Genomic DNA, 20,616 nt, shown 5'->3' with positions numbered 1-20,616 from the left:
TCTTGTATAAATTGATAGTACCTGCCTTCTACTTTAACTCAATATCTCAAGAGCAATGATATTATTTCTTTCACAAAGAAAAAGATACAATTTCTCAACTAACTCCCTCAAATATAGACTCACTTAGTTAATATAGAGTTAACCTAACCAACTGTCAACTAAGCATAGCCTAACTAATGGTTAACAACTAACCTAGTTCCAGCTTATATAGAGATTCCTATCTACCCTCCCCACAAAAACAATCCTTGTCCTCAAGGATGAAATTCTGGAATTCGAACCAACAAGTTGCTGCCATTTCAATGATGGATGTGTGCCATTGAACTCATATTGTTGTAGCAATATATCAATTGGTTGGCTTGAACAAGGCCACCATCAGAGCATGCAATTACAGAGATGCTGAACCAAACAATACTCATGGTCTCACTGCTGCTGGATTGGCAGCCCACCCACATAAAACTCCCCAATTATTGGAAAGCTCACTAACACATCAATGGCTCCAAGTCCTTTGGAATGAGCCCTGGGAGAAAGAAGTAAAGCTCTCAATGACTCAAGCTCATAGCCATAAACCTTGCAGAAATTTTCTTCTTTTCCAGTATGCCCATTATCAACTTCAAATCCACCACCTTGGCCACGTATGCCCAGAAGGTAGCCAACATCAAAATCAAGAATGCAATTACCCAACGGAAGAGTAAAAACAGTGTGGACACAATCATAATCCTGGACCCTAACCATTTGAATAGTGCCAAACCAATGAAATTTCGTGAACTACTAGAATCAAGGAAAATGACAACTGAACAATTCTTGATAAAGCCCTGTATAACCTTGAGCAATTTTAGATTTGGCGTAGAGGCTTCTTGAACAGGAACAAAACGAAGCAAGTACAAGTCCTGGCGAAGCTCTCTGTCATCAACCCTCCAATGAAGCAACTCGTGAGAAACTCACCACCACCATCGTCTCGAATGCCCATATGGTAGCCAAGATCAAAATCAAGAAGTGCAGCACCGCCATTGCATACCCAACATGAGTGTGACATTTCAGCAAACAAATGGAGAGCATGTGGTGATCTGCCAGATGTATCAACCCCAAAACCCAATTGCTTCCAAGCTTCTTGATAAAGATTCTTCAAAGACAAAAACCGATAATCTTCTGAATTGAACCGATGGAAAAAGAAGACAATAAGCAGGCAAACCTTGCGTGGATGGTGATTCCGGAATCGGCGATGTCCGATGACTGTTGCATCTCGGCGTCGGCAGAGGTGAGACTCCCAGATTCTGATTTGGGGACACAGATGAGGATTGGATTTCCAAGAGAGAGATCGATCGCAGAGATAAGCAGCTTCAGTGCACGTGAGGGCTTCCGCGCTTTCGTTGAAGCTTTTTACTTGTTTTTTCAGTCACGTGTATGTCATGTGATATTTAATAACAAAAGGCACAACAAGTCTTCCAGTCATTCAATCTTAGCCCTTCATTTTTAAAATGCAATACTGGCCTTTGGATTACTGGCTGCACCGGTACAACCGATGTACCACAGAATTTTCGATCTATTTATATGACAAAATTAGAGCATTGTCCAATCAAATATATAAAAATATATTTAAAGACACATATTATGGAGCACTTATAGGCTCGTTTGGCACGTTGAATATTGTTTAATTTTTTTCGGATAGTATTAATCTGTTATGGAAAATATTAACTATTTGTTCATAATATTATAAGGCGTTTGGTGTTGTTCTGGATGAACAGTCTGACTAAATTATATTATGTTTGGATATGGATTTTTTTTAAATTCTCTAATAAATTAAATGGAACTTGAAATTTAGATGAAACAATATTTTTTTGGCAAGATTCATATGACAAGATTTTGTTTTATTTTGTTTTTTCCAGGATCTATTAGACAAGATTACATGAACCAACCCATTATCATAATTGTAGAACTTAAGATCATACATTTTAGAATTTAATAAGGGGTGAGAAAACATCCAACAAACTAAATGAACATGATGTCTGGCTATCTAATATATTAACAAACGGTAACCTTAAAAAAAAAATGCCACATTTTTATTTTAACAGGGAGCACGGACAGTAGGAGTAATGCTACACTTACCATATTTTTATCCCACATTTCTATACCACATGATGTGGCATGACCATATTATATGCCACATCAATTAAAATGAAGTGTATTTTAATTAAGACAATTAGAAAAACAAACACTAGAATAAATCATAAAAGAAAAGAAAATATTAAATAAATTTAATTGATGTGGCTGTCCACCTCAGCTGCCACATAAGATGGTATAGGAATGTGATATACAAATGTGGTAAGAGTAGCATTACTCCGGACAGTAGATATAGATGCATGAATTCAGCAAAAGTCTTCCAAGTTGGGTGATTCAAAACCCGCAACATCTGGTCATAACTACCCATTGCTAGAAACTGGCCACAAGGAGACCATGAAACAATTTTTATGCCTGTAAGCTTCTGTGAACTCTATTCACATTCAGATCAAATTTACTATTAAGCCAAGAGAGCACTCTCTCTCTGCTAATTAGTTGCAAACCACTAAACTAATGATTGTGACTATTACTCGAGAGTGTTTTGGAGTGAGATCATTGAGATGAGATCTGTAAGAAGAGACGGCAAGGTGGTTTTGCACTCCAGATCTCCAAATTTAGAGAGAGAAAGAGAGAGAGAGTGACATAGATGAGAACGTGAGGAGGAAATGGGAGAGAGAGAGCGTGTTTTCATTCTTATAATTAAACGTGTATTATCTAAACCGGGTGTGTGGTTGTATTAGTTAGTCAGGTAAAGAGAGTATGAAAAGCACAATCCGTTTAATATAGTCGGATAATTAAATAATACAAGTTGGCACCAAACAAGTGACATGGATTATTTACTTATATCCAGAGTCTAATACGGTGTACTAAACATAGTGTAGTACTCAAGCATGATCATGTGATACAACTTGTCTATATGTGATAAAATAAGTGAATATTTATTGATTTATACCCTAAAAGTGAGAAATAATATGAACCATGTAGTCCAATCATATTACATTGACGGGATTCTGTACCCTAAAAGTGGGAAATGTTGTCGTCCAACCATATTAGAAAACGCGGTACCATATAATAATTTATCCATTTGAATTTTATATATGCAATGTCAAAAGGGAAAAAAATAAAAGAAAATCAGAACAAGACAACTACTAGCCATACAAAGATTATTTGATTAGAATTTTGAAGTACCTGGGGATGACCTACAACATCTTTGAAAGTGTTGGCAACTTCAATAGGAATATCAAAAGTGGCGCAACCACGGGAATACACAATCACATCCTCCAGAGGGACAAGGAAACCTCCATTTCTCGTGGACAAAGTTGCACACACAAAATCTAGGACACATATATCTGTGCACATCCCTACGACCAATATCTTGGAACACAAGGAAAAGAAAAATAGATGGAAAATTTAGACAACAATAGAAAAATTCAAGCATATGGGCAGTTTTTGGGGTTTGGAAATGCTTACAGCTTTGATCTGATTACTTTGCACCCAATTGATAAAAACATTAGAGCCATCTTTCTCAACAGAACGAAGGAACCCATCGATGCAATCTTTACGCCTAAGTGTCACATTAGCTTTATTCTCCAACCACTGCAGGGCTGCAGATGATTGTGTAATTAAAAGAGAGCTACTAGGATAAAGAAAACATAAGAAGCTAAGAACAAAAGGGCACGTGGGACTGGCTTTGCTTCATCGGTTCCAGCAATGTAATGAGAAGGATAAGGAGGCTCAGGAATGTCAGGGTGATGAGAATCAAGGAAAGCAAAGACAGGCGACTTTCAGTCACAGAAATCTCTTGCAACTGTCACCGACTTGTCCGCCATTTCAGAGATTTGGTTATTAGGCTGTGTTGGTGCCTATTTAATATGCATCACAAAATGAACCATTGCAGTGTTAAACTATGTCACTGGACAAAGAAAATTATTAAAGTTAGAACCAAATTTTGAAAACTGATGTGGTACATAAATCTATCTATCTTATATACCAAATTTCCAACACCGACGGTACAGAAACCATTAACAATGTCAACAAGGACAAGGTCGGTCTTGACATCCCCAGTGAGTACCAAAGACATTTGGAAAACTGGCAGCTCCTCCTTTACCAAATCAATAATCTGTTGAACCATTTATTTTTCTTATCTTAAACTTTTGGTGCAGTTAAAGAAAATATGACACAATAGTCAAATGAATGAAAGGTATTTATAGAAGAACTGGAAAATATGTTTATTAGGTGAGTTAGAGTAAAAGAAATAATCCTCATACTTGGTATCAAAGTTTAGGTTAAAGTGTATCCTTTTTACCATGTACGGTCCCGCAATATAGGAGAGGATGAAAGAGTTAATTTATTGTTTCTTACATGCGGTGTTGGAGGTAAAGAGAGACAAATAATGACCGGGCCTCCTACGGCTGGTGGTTAGAGATTCTTATTCTACAGCAACAAAAATAGGTCTAGTGCTCTTTCTCATTGCTCCATGCAAACAACCAACTCAATGGCCCAAAGAGAGAGAGAGAGAGAGAAGTCAAAATTTTGGTTTTGTGCCTTTTCGGTCTAATTATCTTTGCATTTGTATTTGGTACCATTACTTATAAGGAAAAGAAAAAGATAAACATGAGTTCGATTCTTCCACTCATTAATGAGAAAGGTACACGATTCTTGGAAGAGAAATTTTTTATTATGTGACACAACCCCAACTTGCAGGAAAAAACTATTCATCCATTTCCATCGAATGTCAAGGTATTTACTACTTTGAACAAACAAAATATTAGTTTCAGTACACAAAGAAACAAAGCATTTTACAACATCATCATGCTCACAGGGAAAAAAAATGTTGATGTGATTTAACCTACTAAATCAAGGAGATTTATTTTCTAAGTTAATTAGGTGATTTATTTCTTTTTTTTATATACTTGACACATCCTTGTATAATTAGGAGATACTCTCCTAATTAATTACTGTATCCATTTCCTTCTAAAGCACCCTTGTAAACTCCTATATATACCTCATTATGGAGAAGAATACAATTAACCTAAAATATTCAAACTATATTCATACTTTAGCAAGTCAAACAAAGTAGGACAAATATTCAGTTATACGCTCATATATGTTCATATCTTTATTCTTCTCAAATATGGAGATATTTATAAAGAAGTACAACCCTAAATAAAATAGGAAATAAATCCAAATTACAATAAAAAAATAAATATAAATTACAATATGAAATAAATCTCAATTATAATAGGACTAGATGAATGGGTAAGTAACTAAAATCCTAACTAAGGACTAGCCAACACCCCTCCTCAAGTTGGGCAAAGTTATTTCTCATGCCCAACTTGACAAGTGAGTCATAGAACACCATACTCGACATTGACCAATCGAACAACTGTAGAGAATGCCTTGTCATAAACTACGAGTGAAATAATTGACTAACCCTAACAAATAGGGCACATAGAAGACATATAAAAGCAGAACATAGAAACCTTGTGAGCACTGTAGTAGGTAAGGCAGAACACAGAAACCATGTGAACAAGAAAGTAAATAAGGCAGAACACAGAAACCCTGTGAACACGGCAGTAGGTAAGGCATAACACAGAAACCCTGTGAGCACAATAGTAGGTAAGGCAGAACACAGAAATCCTGTGAGCACTAGTAGATAAGGCAGAACATGGAAACCCTATGAGCACGACAGTAGGTAAGACATAATACAAAAACTCTATGAGCACGATAGTAGGTAAGTATGAAACTTATTCAACAAACTAGGTTCCATAGTGCGCATCATTCAACTTTTCAAGGTAGCATAATTAATTTTCCATTTTTTGAAATATGAATCTTTGGAATATGGGGCATTAGAGTCACGAGTTAGGTAACCTAATTTTCCTTGAGAAGTAGCATAAAGTTCAATCATCGAAGCCCAAATCGCATAGTTGGATCCATTCAATTTGAATCACAATAGCAGGTTGGTGGACGATTCAGTATGAACCATCACAACAAGGGTAGGAGAAGCAGTAGGTGAAGTTTAACTAGAAGCAAGTAAAGAAATAAAGGCATTAACATTCAGCATGGTGATGGATGGCGGGGTGGCGACAGTGGCGACAATAGCAAGGTAGGCGACGGCGACTGCAGTAAGGTAGACGGCGGCGAGGGGCTAGGATTATAGGCTAGCTGTATAGTGCATCGGAAATAGGTAGTGTTAAGGTTAGGGTTTTTTTATGTTGTAGAGACGAATCGAAAAACATCGACATCATCGGCAATGAAAAAGGAATAGAAAGCGAAACAAACAAAGGCAACATCAATGGCAATAGCAGCGACCACAACAACGACAACGACCATATAAATAATAGTTGAAAATGATAACAAATTCTTCCATATCAAATTTAGCTAATTCATGCAGACACAAATTCTCTTCAATCCTCCTCTCCTCCTGAAGAGAAGGGGTTGTCAGAGTCAAGAAAAAGGCAATATCTATATGGGAAAGAGAAACGTATTTTTTTTCACTCCTCCTCCCCTCTTGAAGAGGAGGGGAGGAGAGTAATTCAATTGCAAGGAGAATGCAAGCACATGTCACAAGAAAACCTGGCTCAGATACCAAATCAAACAAAGAAAGACAAATATTCAGTTATACGCTTATGTCTTTATTCTTCTCCAATATGGAGGTATTTATAAAGAAGTATAACCCTAAATAAAATAGAAAATAAATCCAAATTACAATGAAAAATAAATATAAATTACAATAGAAAATAAATCTCAATTATAATAGGACTAGATAAATGGATAAGTAACCAAAACCCTTACATAGTAAGGAATCAAAATCCTAACTAAGTAAGGATTCACCAATAGAATCTTGGCTCTGATACCATGCTAAACCTAGTTCCGAAACACGAGAGAAACACCATTCTCTCTCTCATTGCCCTTCTCACCCTATCTCCTCACACGGCTAAGTGCCACCAAACACGACTCTAGCCACCCAGCTCTCCTCGTGAGAGAAAACTCCATTCATTTTAGCTATTGCCATATCTTTTCTCAAAGATCCAATTCAATTAACTTAGGCTTCAGAGGGTATTTGGCCAACACCCCGGGTGTGGTCTATTTACTCCTATTTACCTCTTCAACCAAATTCGGATTATCTGCGATATACTGTTCTCTCTCTATATTATCAATGTATGACTCCTCAAAAGTTTTCCTTGCTTGCCTATGCCTTTCCGTTATCTTATACTTGTCCAAATCATGGGGTCTCAATCCTAACCACATTATCTCGGGGGTTGCTAACCTGTTATTGTCATATGCCATATTACTTGAACCTCATCGGTAGGTAACCAAAATTCACAGTTTATATATATTACAATCCATAAGTGCAAGGACTGAAAGCTCTAATTCGATTGGAATTGCTTTCAGAAGTAGTCTAGTAAGAATGCTAGGTTGTCCCTAACTCGTGATCATTATACGTGAATAATTTTGATCAAAGTTATAATGTTTCAATTGATTCAGCATTTTTCGTTTACCACCACCAAAATGAAAGGGTCGTCACTTTTAATGTTAGAGACAGTGCCACCAACTACGCCATGGATCGTTCGCACTCTATGATTGCAATCTATAACTTCAACATTCCATTCAAAGGTCTATCGACCAGTCACAATAGTGTTTATTGAGCCACTTAAAAGTAACCTCTCTTGAGTGCACTCCAACATACACGTTATATAATCAATTTTATCATACAACTCACTCGACTCTTCCATATTATGTTCTTTATGCAGCATGTAGAAGAGCTGCCGCTTGTCACACCGATAGTCAGCCTCTAAGTGAGTTTGGATCTTTTTAACTAACAACATGTATTTATTTTATTGAATTATACACTTTTTTAAGTTTTTCTTTATTTTTAGGAGTGCACTAATGGATATGTATATTTTTCATTACGTAACGATCCACATCCTTACAGAAAAATTAAGTAGAGCGGTCTCATCTAAACAACGAAAGCAGGGAAATTTTCTGGCTCAACGATTAGCTTCAACTTCCAAAACTATGTCTCGAAGATGACCTAATATTTCTTTAACATGTCTATATTTAACCTCAAAGTACAGCTGTTCAAACAGCAAAACCAAAGGATAAATTTCTTCCAAGGGCTTTAAGACATGAGTCATATATAACTTTAATTCTCCAAGATTGTTTAAGATTGTGGCATCTTGGTTCATAGCAGTTGACAGTACCTTGCAGGGCGCGACAGTGCATAATAGGGGGTTGGGATTTTGGGGTTTTGGGGTATGCGCAACCAAATCAATCAGTGGGGATTTCCCTCATTGATGCCTCCATCCACCGCATTAGATGTCTGTTTAGAACCAGAGTTGTCCTAGCTTTATCAATCAAATCCTATTAGCATAAAGAAGTTCACGACATTGCTCTTCTAAGGTGGACAACGGAGGTCGCACCTGGTGGCTTGACTGTGGAAGTTGATAATAGAGATCACGAGTTGGAAGAGAGAGATTGGAGGAGATGGGTTTTCTCCGAGGATTCGCACAGGTGGGTTTTCTTTACAATTTGCAGCTGCAAGTTGAAATTGAAATTATTAGGCGAGGTTAAGTGAGCTCAAAGATTTCACAGAAGTAAGAGATGCGGGAATCACCTCGTGTTCACAAGTTCGGAAACCCCATCCCTCAAATTCCTCAAATTCTCAAATCAACTCCTTAACCACAAACATACACTCATATCAAATCTTATTTCCGCTGCGATATCAGGACTCCCTATCTAACTTATTAGTTGCAAACCATCCACTTAGTCAGTAGTGTCTAATGCTAATGGTACCATCTCCCTTGTGGTTAGGAATGACTCTCTATTTATTTATAACTCCATATATCTGAATTCTGTATTGATTGTTCTATACTTGGACCATAACTTGTTGTCTGTTGCACAACTTACTACTACTTTGGGGTGTACTGTAATATTTTGGCCGAGTCATTGTGTTTTTCAGGACATCTTCACAAGGAAGACGATTGGATGTGTTACTAGGCATGGTAAACTCTATTACTTGGACTGGGCACCGGATAGTCAAATCATGGTTGGTCTAACTTTCACAAGTGGAGCTAGTTCTGAGAGGTAGAGAGACAGAGTTCGGTTATGGCATAAACGTCTTAAGAATGCCTCATTCGGTTATTTGAAGAAGTTTGTGCATCGTTATTTGGAATATATGGACACAGTTAAGAGCCACTGTGTTCTGTTTTCATTAAGTACAAATAAAAGTTTGGTTCCCTTCTCCCTTATTCATACTGATGTTTGGGGGCTTGTTCAAATTGTTACTCCGCCTAAAGCTCGATGGTTTGTCACTTTCATTGATGACTGCACCTGAATGACCTAGGTAGTACACCTACATGATCACCAATGCAACAAATTGGATCCTTACGTAGAAAAGTGTGTTTTCATTGGCTATGCCCCTCATCAGAAAAGCTATTGATGTTATCATTCTCAAAGTCAGAAGGTCTATACCTTCATGGATGTAGTGTTCTAGGAACAAAATATATTTTTTTTTGAAATACAGGAGGAGAATTAAGAGTCAAACACCTCGACTTTTATGGACTTTTTCATAACATAAGAGACTAGCATCAAAGCGACCAGTTGCCCTCTTTATCTGTGCATAGGAGGTGTCTCTGCCTCAAAGCTAGCAGTCGCCTCTCCCACACGACCGGTCGCATGTGGAAAATGACCAATCGGCTCCAAGCTGCCAAAATTAGAAGGAGGAAGTTGAACTATGATATGAGATTTTGCCCGCTTCGGACCTGCCTTCAGCTCTAGTACCACACCAATTACCTTCTGAGGAAGTCATTCAAGTAATATCTCCTTCTGAAACTGATAACATTAATGAAATATACCATGATGATTTGATTTCAAAAAGCATAAAGGATACAAATATCCCTATACACCAACTAGGAAGAACCGTGGTAAACCTCGAGTATAGTACAAAGAAGATCTTAAAGCCAAAGGAAAATACTCCATCAATAATTATACATCTCTAAACATATTATCAGAGTCACATGTACACTTTGTGAAGCAGTTGGGTGATATATTTGTCCCCAGTAGTGTGACTGAAGCATTAGAAGACTCAAAATGGAAAGAAGTCATGAATGAAGAAATGTGAGCTCTCCAGAAAAAAGGCACATGGGAGCTCGTGCTTTTCCCTCACGAAAAGAAGACGGTGTGATGCAGGTGGATCTATACTGTGAAACTTAAAGCATATGGATCCATTGAAATATATAAAGGTAGATTAGTGGCGAAAGGGTACACACAAAGATATATGGTGGACTACTAGGAAACCTTTGCCCTAGTAACTAAGATCAACACTATCAGAGTCCTATTGTCTCTAACAGCAAATCTAGATTGGCCACTACATCAATTCGATGCTAAAAATACCTTCTTACATGGAGACTTTGAGGAAGAGGTATACATGGATTTACCACCAGGTTGTAATTTAGCTCATGACAAGAAAAATCATGTTTGCAAGTTCAGAAAGTTATTATATGGGTTAAAACAATCTCTCAGAGCATGGTTTGGTAGATTTACTAAGTCTATGAAGAATTTTGGATACACTCAAAGTAATTCTGACCACACCCTGTTCTTGAAGCGTGATGGAGAAAAAATCATTGTATTAATTATTTATGTGGATGATATGGTCGTAAGTTAGAACGACACAAGAGAACAATATAAGTTACAAAAGTATTTGTCTCAGGAATTTGAGATGAAGGATTTAGGTGCTCTGAAATACCTCCTTGGAATTGAAGTAGCAATGTTAAAAATTGGTATATTTCTGTCTCAAAGGAAATATGTGACGGATCTACTCACTAAAATAGGAATGATTGGATGTAAGCCTGCTGACACACCCATTGAGATGAATTATAAGTGTGTGAAGACATGGACTGGTTGCCAACTAATAAGGAACAATAACAACGCCTTGTAGGAAGGTTGATATATTTGGCACACATAAAACCAGATATTGCATATGTTGTGAGTGTGGTTAGTCAGTTTATGCATTCACCCAATGTTTCTCATAGGAATGCAATTGATTGGATCTTCATATACTTAAAGTCAGCCACTGGAAAGGGATTAATGTTCTCAAAGAAAGGAAATCTTGATGTTGTTGGATATACTGATATTGATTGGGCTGGTTCCATTACAGATAGACGCTCTACATCGGGTTACTTTACATTCGTTGGAGGTAACCTAGTCACTTGGAGGAGTAAAAAATAAAATATGGTTACTTGGTCTAGTGCAGAAGCAGAGTATCGAGGAATGGCTCAAGGAGTTTGTGAATTATTGTGGATCATAAGACTCTTCAGAGAATTGGGTTTTAAACCAGATAAGTCAATGGAGTTATATTGTGATAGCAAATTAGCTATCGATATTGCTCATAGCCCCGCTCAACATGATTGAACTAAACATGTTGAGATGGATAGACATTTCATCAAAGAAAAAATTGAGAATAAGATCATCTGTCTACACTTTGTAAAATTAGAAGATCAATGAGCGGATGTCTTAACAAAAGTTATCAGTGTATGAGTGTTTTATGACTCATTTACCAAGTCGGGGCATTGATGACGTGTATGCACCAACTTGAGGAGGAGTGTTGACGTGAGTTAACCTATTAAATCAAGGATATTTATTTCCTAAGTTAATTAGGTGATTTACTTCCTTGTTTTATATAGTTGACATATCCTTGTATAATTAAGATATATTCTCCTAATTAATTATTGTATCTATTTCTTTGTAAAGTACTTTTGTAAACTTCTAGATATACCTCCTTATTCAAAAGAATACAATTAACCTAAAGTATTCAAACTATATTCATATTTTAACAAAAAAACATGTACAATTTTCTCTTCTTTTTTTTTTTTTTTCTTTTATCTATTCACTATCACCCATCTATATTTGGGATACGTTGCCCAAATCTTTTGCATCGAACGCAACTTCGGATACTACCTTTCAATGGCGGATCCATGAATTTTTATAGGGGTAGGCTAAATAATTTTTTTTTATAGAGGAGATATATTATAAGCCTTTTTTCTCTTGAAATAAAAATGTAAATAAAATTTTATAAATCAAACAAAGTCACATTAGAAACAAATATAACACACAAAAGTACAAAATATAAATAAATATCAAATCAAACACATTGTCCAACTTCAAAAAACACATGTTCGATTGCAAAAAAAATTAAAGAGCTTGCCCTTCAAATCTCATCACGTTGATTGATTGGATGTTCACAAATTGGAATGCATTTCCCAGGATCCCATTCTAAAGAAGCAATATCAAACTCTTTAGGTTCAACTACGTGATATCCGAGTTTCGAAAGTTCCTTAGGAATTGAAGTATCAACATTAGATGCAGAAGGTGTATCTTTGTTATCATTACCACTTTTTTTGAAGAATGAATAAATAGTTTTTCCTCTCTTTACCAGTCTATTATCATCATGTGACATGATATCCTAACAAGAAATACTAGACACCAAAAATCATATATACTAATTAATAATTCAAGTTGCTAAAATAAAACATATATCAACAATCTCCAAAAAATTTCACCAATCTCCAAAAAATTTCACCCAAACCCTAAATCATAAAAACTTAACAACAACAATTAAAATTGAAAATTGAATATATTTATTTATTTTAAAAAATAAAAAAAATAAAAAATAAAAAGAGAAAAACTTACCAAGATTAAAGAACCCACTAAAGATAAGTTGGTACAATGTTTTAGAGGAGGAGAGCCATTTCCTCTAGGCTCTAAAGGTTCAAATATGGCATTTTGGGTGGCTAGAAGAAATCTTTTGATGTTTGCTCTCTGTGTGTGTAGCCCAATATCAGTACAATTAGAATAGCTCAAGTTGGTAGAGCCTTAGCGTGAGTTCTGCTTCTAATCAAATTTATATCGATTTTGACAATTAAATATTATATATTATTTATATAATATTCAATGCCCAAATTGATTTTGAAGCCCAATTGGTTTCTACTTAGCCTAATTGGTTTGGATTGATGTTTAATATTTCCTATATGCTTCAGGAGTTGACTTATTTTAAATAGATGGCTGAGCTATTATTTACTTTACTTATATTGGACTATTATTAGTTTACTATATTTATTTGGTGTAGAGGGCTAATTTTTATTGGAGCAGGAATAAACTTATAAAATTTCAACTTTAATATTTAGAAATCTTCCCCCACCCCAGCCTAGGCATAAAGCCGCCCTTGCTACCTTTGCTCCTCTTCCTTCGGCTATGTAAAGGCCTATATAATGACAAAATTAGAGCACAGTCCAATCAAATGTATAAAAATATATTTAACGACACATTTTAAGGAGTACTTAATAGTGTAGTACTCAAGCATGATCATGTGGTATAACTTGACCACATGTCATAAAATAAGTGAATATTTATTGATGGTGTATGTAAAAGTGAGAAATATCAATCATGTCGTCATTAGACCACGTGATACCATACAATATTTCTCCATTTGAATTTTATGCAATGCCAAAAGTGAAAAAAGAAAAGAAAATCAGAACAAGAGAACTACTAGCCATACAAAGATTTCATTAGAATTTTGAAGTACCTGGGGATGAGCTACAACATCTTTGTAAGTGTTGGCAGGAATATCAAAAGTGGCGCAACCCTGGGAATACACAATCACATCCTCCAGAGGCACAAGAAAACCTCGATTTCTTGCAAACAAAGTGGTACACACAAAATCTAGGACACATATATCTGTGCATATCCCTACAAACAATATCTAGGAACACAAGGAAAATAAAAATAAATGGGAAAATTAGACAACAACAACAGAATTAATTTCAAGCAATGGGCAGTATTTGGGGTTTAGGAAATGCTTACAGCTTTGATCTGATTACTTTGCACCCAATTGATAAAAACATTAGAGCCATCTTTCTCAATGGAACCAAGAAACCCGTCGATGCAATCTTTACGCTTAAGTGTCACATTAGTTTCATTCTCCAACCATTGTAGGGCTGCAGATGATTGTGTAATTAGAGGAGAGCTACTAGGGCATGGAAAACACAAGAAGGCTAAGAACAAAGTGTACCTGGGACTAGCTTTGCTTCGTCAGTTCTAGCAATGCGATGAGGAGGATGAGGAGGCTCATGAATGTCTAGGTGATGAGAATCAAGACTAGCAAAGACAGGCCATTTTCTGTCACAGAAAGCTCTTGCAAGTCTCACTGACTCGTCCACCATTTCAGAGATTTGCTTATCATGCTGTCTTGGTGCCTATTTACTATGCATCACAAAATGTGGAATTGAAGAATTAATCCATGTCACTGGCCAAAAGAAAAGAATTACTTTTAACCAAAATTTAAAAACTGGTGTTGTGCATGAATCCATCAATCTTATATACCAAATTTCCAGCACTGACAGTACAGAAGCCATTAACAATGTCAACAAGGACAAGGCCGGCCTTCACATCCCCTGTGAGTACCAAAGACATTTGGAGCACTGGCAGCTCCTCCTCTATCAACTCAATAATCTGTTGAACCATTTTTTTTCTCGTCTTAAACTTTTGGTGCTGCTAAAGAAAATAGAACACAAGGAAAAGATAAGGTTGAGTTCAGGTCTATTTGAAAGGGATGAATATGAGTTCGGTCTATTTGATAAGGAAGAAAAGCTTAAGAAAATGACACGAGGATACTTGTAAGTTTGTAACCCTTACCTCCTGCTAGAAAAAGAGACAAGTGACTCAAAACTTTGTTTTCGCCTTTTGGTCCATTTATACGTTTGTCTTTGTATTTGGTACCATTATCTTATAAGTAAAGGAAAAGATAAATATGAGTTCTGTTCTCCCAAGGCATACGATTCTTGAAGAGATAAAGTTACCAAATAACCCCATTACGAAAAATTTATTGTTCGAGAGTCTAAAGAGGAAGAATTATTCACAGAAACCCAACTACCAGGAAATATTATTTTTCTTCCCTTTCAATTGATTCAACAAACTAAAGTTATTTTCAGTACGCAAAGAAACAAAGCATTTACAGTATCCTTCTGCTCACCGGGCAAAAACATGTACAATTTTCTCATTCTTTTTCTTTTATAAAAAAAGGTACATAGCTGATTACTGTATTCTCTATCACCATCTGTAGAAAACAAAAAGAATATCTACTACATAATCAACACGAAGTGGAAGTCAGATCAGAAGGAGGTAAGGGTTATAAATATCCGACATACGAACTCGAGTTGATAGGGATGGCAATTTTCCCTCATTGAACCTTATCCGCACCCCAGTTGCCATCCCTCTATATTTGGAGAAGAAACACAAAACTGGGGTTAGAAGACTAAATGAGGCCTCATTTGTTCTTGTTATTGTTATCATCTTGTGGGAGTTGTAAACCCATTAGCCCAAGCAAATTGGAAGCAGGACCAGGAAGCCCTTGTTGGCTAGAAAATGAATCGAGGAAGTTCTTGACAAGATTCACATCCACATCCACGGGAGTGAAATCCTCCTCCATGTCTTCTGTTGCATTCGATGTTCCCTGCGAGCACACAGTCAATTTATTTATCATCTGAAGAACAAAACAATATGCAGAAGTGACATGATTTCATGCAAACATGAAAGCAATACGCATTATCAATTTATAACTTCAGTGTGACCACATGCATAGCAACAAAGAAGAGTCTTGCTTAAAAATTTCAGTGAGACCAATATGTATGGCAACAAACTTTAGAAAGTTAAATTTACTGGTTAATAAGCAACCATGAGGTGGAACATATATAATAATATTTTTTTTAAAAACTGAATCATATCTCAATCACCAGACACAAAATCATTGTTCCTTCCCGTGTCCCTCTATTCCACCTCACCTGATGGTTACAGAGCATAGCACGTAATTTGAATGGTATGATGTGTGTATACCATTAAAAAAAAAAAACTCAGTTTCCTATCCCCATTTGCAAAAGAAGAGAAATAATACCTCATCCTTCTTTGGGGCTTGTTCATCAGCACGAACAAAACTTTTCTTGAGAGTTGTAGCCTTCAATTCTTCATTTAGAGCATCAGAATAAGAATGCATGAAAGTATCCTCTCCCTCCTCGCTTTCATCTTCAGACTCATCTGTGAATATCACCAATTAAATTATAAAGTTTTCCAAATAAAATGAAACCAAGATGTTATTTAACAACTTGCTCTCCTTTTGGAGGGAAGATGTTGTTGACTATCAGTTTTATCGAAAATGAAAAGTATTTTAGTTGACAAGCTCAGAACACAAGTATGGTGTCATTTGGCACACATCATACGCATGATGAACCTCAAGTAAGAACAAATGTGATTTTCTCTAAAGGAAGAAAAATACAAAAAACCCAGCAGCTTAAAAACATTATGATCATGAACTTCAACTTATAACATCAGTACATCACAAACAAGTATGAGATAACAAAGTTGGATCATCCTTCAGATCAGGAAAAAAAGTGCAACATATCACTATTATCTCACATTGTCTGCATGAATGGTTTCCACACAAGTTACAAAAGGAGAGTCTTGATTGTTTTTTTCGAATTGCCATGTGCATGGACAACAAAACTTGGTTTTTCTTTGTTCAGGGTTTCGAGGGTCATGTGAAAGGTCTTTCTTCTACTAGTTTTGGATTTAGGGAAGAGAGTGGGCAGATAAAGGCATGCAAAGCGTTAGGCAGCTAGACATGCCTCTTTCCTTTAAGTGGTACGTTTCAATAACCAGAACAAACTAGCTTTACAAGGAGGGCAAGGGAATTTCCACCTAGAAATGACACCTCCATGTCTTTTTCTACAAGTTCTTGATTGTTGAAGATTTTATTAGATACTTGTTTATATTTAATGGAATAAGGGATTTGGATGAAACCTGTGTACTTAGGTTCTGGTGTCTGGTTTTCTTTTTAATACTTTTTGTCCTTTTGGTGCACAAAGAGAGAGAGAGAGAGAGAGAGAGAGAGAGAGAGATAGAGAGATTTTTTTTTAATAAATAAAAAAAACCAAAGTTTTAAATTTAGAAACAATAACAAAATTTAAAATATAAAGGAAATGATAAAATATGTACAACTTACCAAAGTCCAAGTCGGATGAGGACCCTTCCTCAATATCATCATCACTAGTGGCATCCTCATCACCATGGCACTTCATCATTGATTCTACATCTTTAAAGAAACGGTCCGCATCAAAATCTACTTCTTTTAGGTTCCTTCAAAAGAAGATTACAAAATATAATAAGATCAACTGAGTGCTCGTCTAATAAACACACAGACACCTAAAAATGATTTACTGCAGAGTCCAAAGGTAGTGACTGGGAAACTTAATCAGGGAAAAACTAGAACTTAGCGCACCAAGTGCCTCATCTTGATATTAACCAATTCACACAATCAAAACTTGTGACTTGCATTAGCTTGGTTCATCAAAGGCAAGTAACTACACCTACTCGTTCAAGATCACAACAGCATCAGGACTGAGCCAAGAAAGGTTACATGGGCTCAAAATTCACACTAAGATTTAAGTAAATTTGCGAGCAATTTTAGTCACACAATCTAATCCTACAATTAGTTAACATACACAACATTCAGCATCCAGACTTAAGGCATTGATCACTGCAAGCATAAGATGTGCAAGTTACTTAATTCTTATGACAGAAAGGAGATGTATTCTAAAGTCGCTGGCACTATATTATGACAGATGGGAGCAACTTAAAATCTAGGCCCCAGCAATAAAAAATGTATGCCATGTCAAAGTACATTTCTGTGTTTGGGACAAAAATGGTGAGATGAACAATAGATACGTAAACAAAAGAACACTAACCTGTTCTCAGGAATCTCAGCTCCCTCATAGCTTGACATCTTCTGGACAAATGCCTGCATGGTTTTTGCTATATCACCAGGATTGAACCCATCAATGTTAGAGCTGGATGATGGACCAGCATCGTCCTGCTCTTTTGACTTTTGATTCTTTTTCTTTTTTGAATTATAATGTTCGATCTCCTTTTGTCTCTCCAAAAGTTCTGAGTTTAATTCCTCCTCTCCATTGTAAAGCCAAGAATCATCATCAGAAGGTGGAACCTCTTGACCCCTAAAATCATCCGCTGTATAAGGTAAAGCAAGGATCTCATCTATGCGTCTCACAGGAGCACTCATCATCTCACTGCAACAATAGTAACACCTTCGTTAATTCCCAACTAACAGAACAAGAAAATTTCAATTAAGTGGCGCATCTAAACAGAAATCACTTTCAATTCAATGTAAGTCTTTACATCTAACGGAAACAAAAGCATAATAAGACCACAATAACCATATACATATCAATGTATCATCACTTTCAAGTACCTTGTCCTCGAAAAGGAAGCACTACTCCGATAGTACTCCTCGGCATTCTGCAACAACCTCTGGTACTCTTTCGATCCGGGAATCAACCCTTCAAAGTATCCACTCCTCTCCAAACTCTCCCTAAACGCGATCCAACTACTCCCTTTCCCTTCCAACCCCTCCTTTCTCCTTTGCTGATACATCATCTCCAAACCACATGCAATCTTCATCCCCAATTCGGCCTCCAAATACGCCACTCCATCCTCGCTCCTATTCAGCATGGGATAACACTTTGGCGCCTGAAACGCCTGTTGCACCAGCTGCGCATACATTGCCCTCGACATCTTCACCGCTACACACACCAACTCCTCTTCTCTCCCTCTGCTCAGAAATCTCTCCATCTTGGCCGCATACTTCATAGTATCAATGTCACGGTCGTAGAAACCCTCAACGGCCAAAGCAATCAAGCACGGTTCTTGACTCAAGACCTGCGCAACCGACGCCGGAACCCTAACCCTAACCACATGCATATTCCTCCTCGCCTTCTCCGGATACTCCGATATCCGATTCTTCACCGCAAGCTGAACCGGTTCAGGGGCAACTGACTCCTGGCCGAAATTCACAATGAAATTCAACGATTCGGTGATGGTTGGGTTCGGGAGCCGAGATTTGGGGACGATATGGAGGTCGCCATGGCGAATAAACACGCGGTTGAGACTGTTTTGGGGGTTGAGCCAGCGAGGAAGGTGATAGGCCGCTTCGATAAGTAAGAACTCGCCGTCCGAGTCCCATACCCGGATGGAGACGTCAGGGAAGGCTGTGGAGATGTGGAAGAGGAGGAAGACGGTGAACCACTCGTCTTCGAAGTTGTCGGCGACACGAAGCTTGCCGTGGAGGTGAGGGAGGTGGTGGTCAAGGGAGCAGACGCATGGTGGTTTGGGGAGAGTGGAGGGGAAAAGAGTGAAGGGTTCGTGCTGCCATATGTAGTCGGCGGTGAAGGGAGTGAGGGTTTTGAGGATTTGGAGATGAAGCGATTGGAGGGAGGCGGTGGTGTAGGAGGAGGTTAGGGAAGAGTCAGGGAAGATGGCGTAGAAAACGGTGTCGTCTGGGAGTCTGGAATTTTTTTGGGAGAAGATAGAGGAAGATGATGGGTCGGGGTCTGGTGCTGCCATTGTTTTGCGCTCTCGGTTGGTCACTCGGTGCTGCTTATCACTTGTGCAGTTTCTGTTGCTTTCTTGAATGTTCGGGTTTTTATGTTGAGGAAGACGTTTTATTTTGGATCTAAATACTAATCTGAATTTAGCATTGGTATTTGGTATATTTACACGCATTTAAAAGAATATTAATTATTAAATTGATCAAATGATGGGCATTTGTATGATCTTTCAATAGTATGTACATGTACATGTATGTTTTTCAAGGAAGGCAGAAGACGTGATTTTGTTCTTTAAAGAGCCCTTGGATGATTTTCATTTCTGAATGGTTAATTTAAAGTTATGGTTATAAATAGGGTAGATAAACGCATCATAACATAAAAATAGTTTTTTAAAACCAAAGTGTATAGAGTTGGAGCCTTTCTCCTCTCCTCCCACCATTCTTTTGTAGAATTGAATATGAGGAGAAGGGGTGGGAGGAGGGAGAAAAGCTCCAACTCTATGCATTTAGGTTAAACAATTATTTTTGTGTTCTGAGCGGTTTATCTATCCTGTTTATAACTCTAACTTTAATATAAACATTTACAAGTGAAAAAAATCCAAGGGCTCTCAAAAAACAAGATGCATTATCACGGCTTCTACCTTCCTTCAAAAACATACATGTATCATTAACTTATCATGCACACATTATTGAAAATACAAGTTAAAATTAAATAAATAATACTGAAAGGTCATATTAAGGTCCAAATTTCATTAGATCAATCTAATGGTTAACATTCTTTTAAATGTGTGTAAATGCACTAATGATAAATGCATAGGCTCGAGATCCTCTCAACATGCCCGCCATTCTCTATATTCACACTTGCTACTTTGTTTTGTTTTTCGATTAAATGCCTTTTTTTTATATTGAATCCAATTTTTTGTAACTCAAAAACAGTTTTTGAGTTCAAAATCCATAATTCACATTTGGTAAGGCCCAATTTTCAAAAATCCAACTAAAAAACAACTCAAAAAGGCCCATTTTTAAAAACACTAAAAGTGATGTTTCACAGTTTTTTTTTCTCTCTCCTCACTCTCTCCGCTCCCTACTCTCTCTCTCTCTCTCTCGCCCTTGCC

General features: G+C 37.0%; 2 protein-coding genes and 1 pseudogene across 2 annotated transcripts; all 3 read right to left on the bottom strand.

The window, feature by feature from the left end:
* Nucleotides 1–420: 420 nt before the first annotated feature.
* On the bottom strand, nt 421–4,186 carry LOC117630418 (annotated as a pseudogene).
* A 7,769-nt stretch (nt 4,187–11,955) lies between these two features.
* LOC117630417 (nicotinamidase 1-like) lies at nt 11,956–14,734 on the bottom strand. Its single transcript, XM_034363149.1, has 6 exons — nt 14,434–14,734; nt 14,123–14,306; nt 13,915–14,048; nt 13,636–13,813; nt 13,284–13,333; nt 11,956–12,012 (listed from the first exon to the last, which is right to left on the bottom strand). Exons 1-6 carry the CDS (start codon nt 14,572–14,574, stop codon nt 11,956–11,958), a joined length of 744 nt encoding a protein of 247 aa, XP_034219040.1. The 5' UTR covers nt 14,575–14,734.
* Nucleotides 14,735–14,970: 236 nt separating this feature from the next.
* On the bottom strand, nt 14,971–19,624 carry LOC117631079 (protein ecdysoneless homolog). The gene is made up of 5 exons (XM_034364026.1): nt 18,368–19,624; nt 17,847–18,185; nt 17,105–17,238; nt 16,001–16,140; nt 14,971–15,562 (listed from the first exon to the last, which is right to left on the bottom strand). The coding sequence occupies exons 1-5, from the start codon at nt 19,516–19,518 to the stop codon at nt 15,377–15,379; spliced, it is 1,950 nt and encodes a 649-aa protein (XP_034219917.1). The 5' UTR covers nt 19,519–19,624; the 3' UTR covers nt 14,971–15,376.
* Between the last annotated feature and the right edge of the window lie 992 nt (nt 19,625–20,616).

Source organism: Prunus dulcis, chromosome 6 (genome assembly GCF_902201215.1).
Source record: "Prunus dulcis chromosome 6, ALMONDv2, whole genome shotgun sequence".
In the NCBI taxonomy this organism is placed as follows: Eukaryota; Viridiplantae; Streptophyta; class Magnoliopsida; order Rosales; family Rosaceae; genus Prunus; species Prunus dulcis.
The sequence above is the reverse complement of the archived record's forward strand: the minus strand, read 5'-3'. Positions and strand labels throughout refer to the sequence as shown.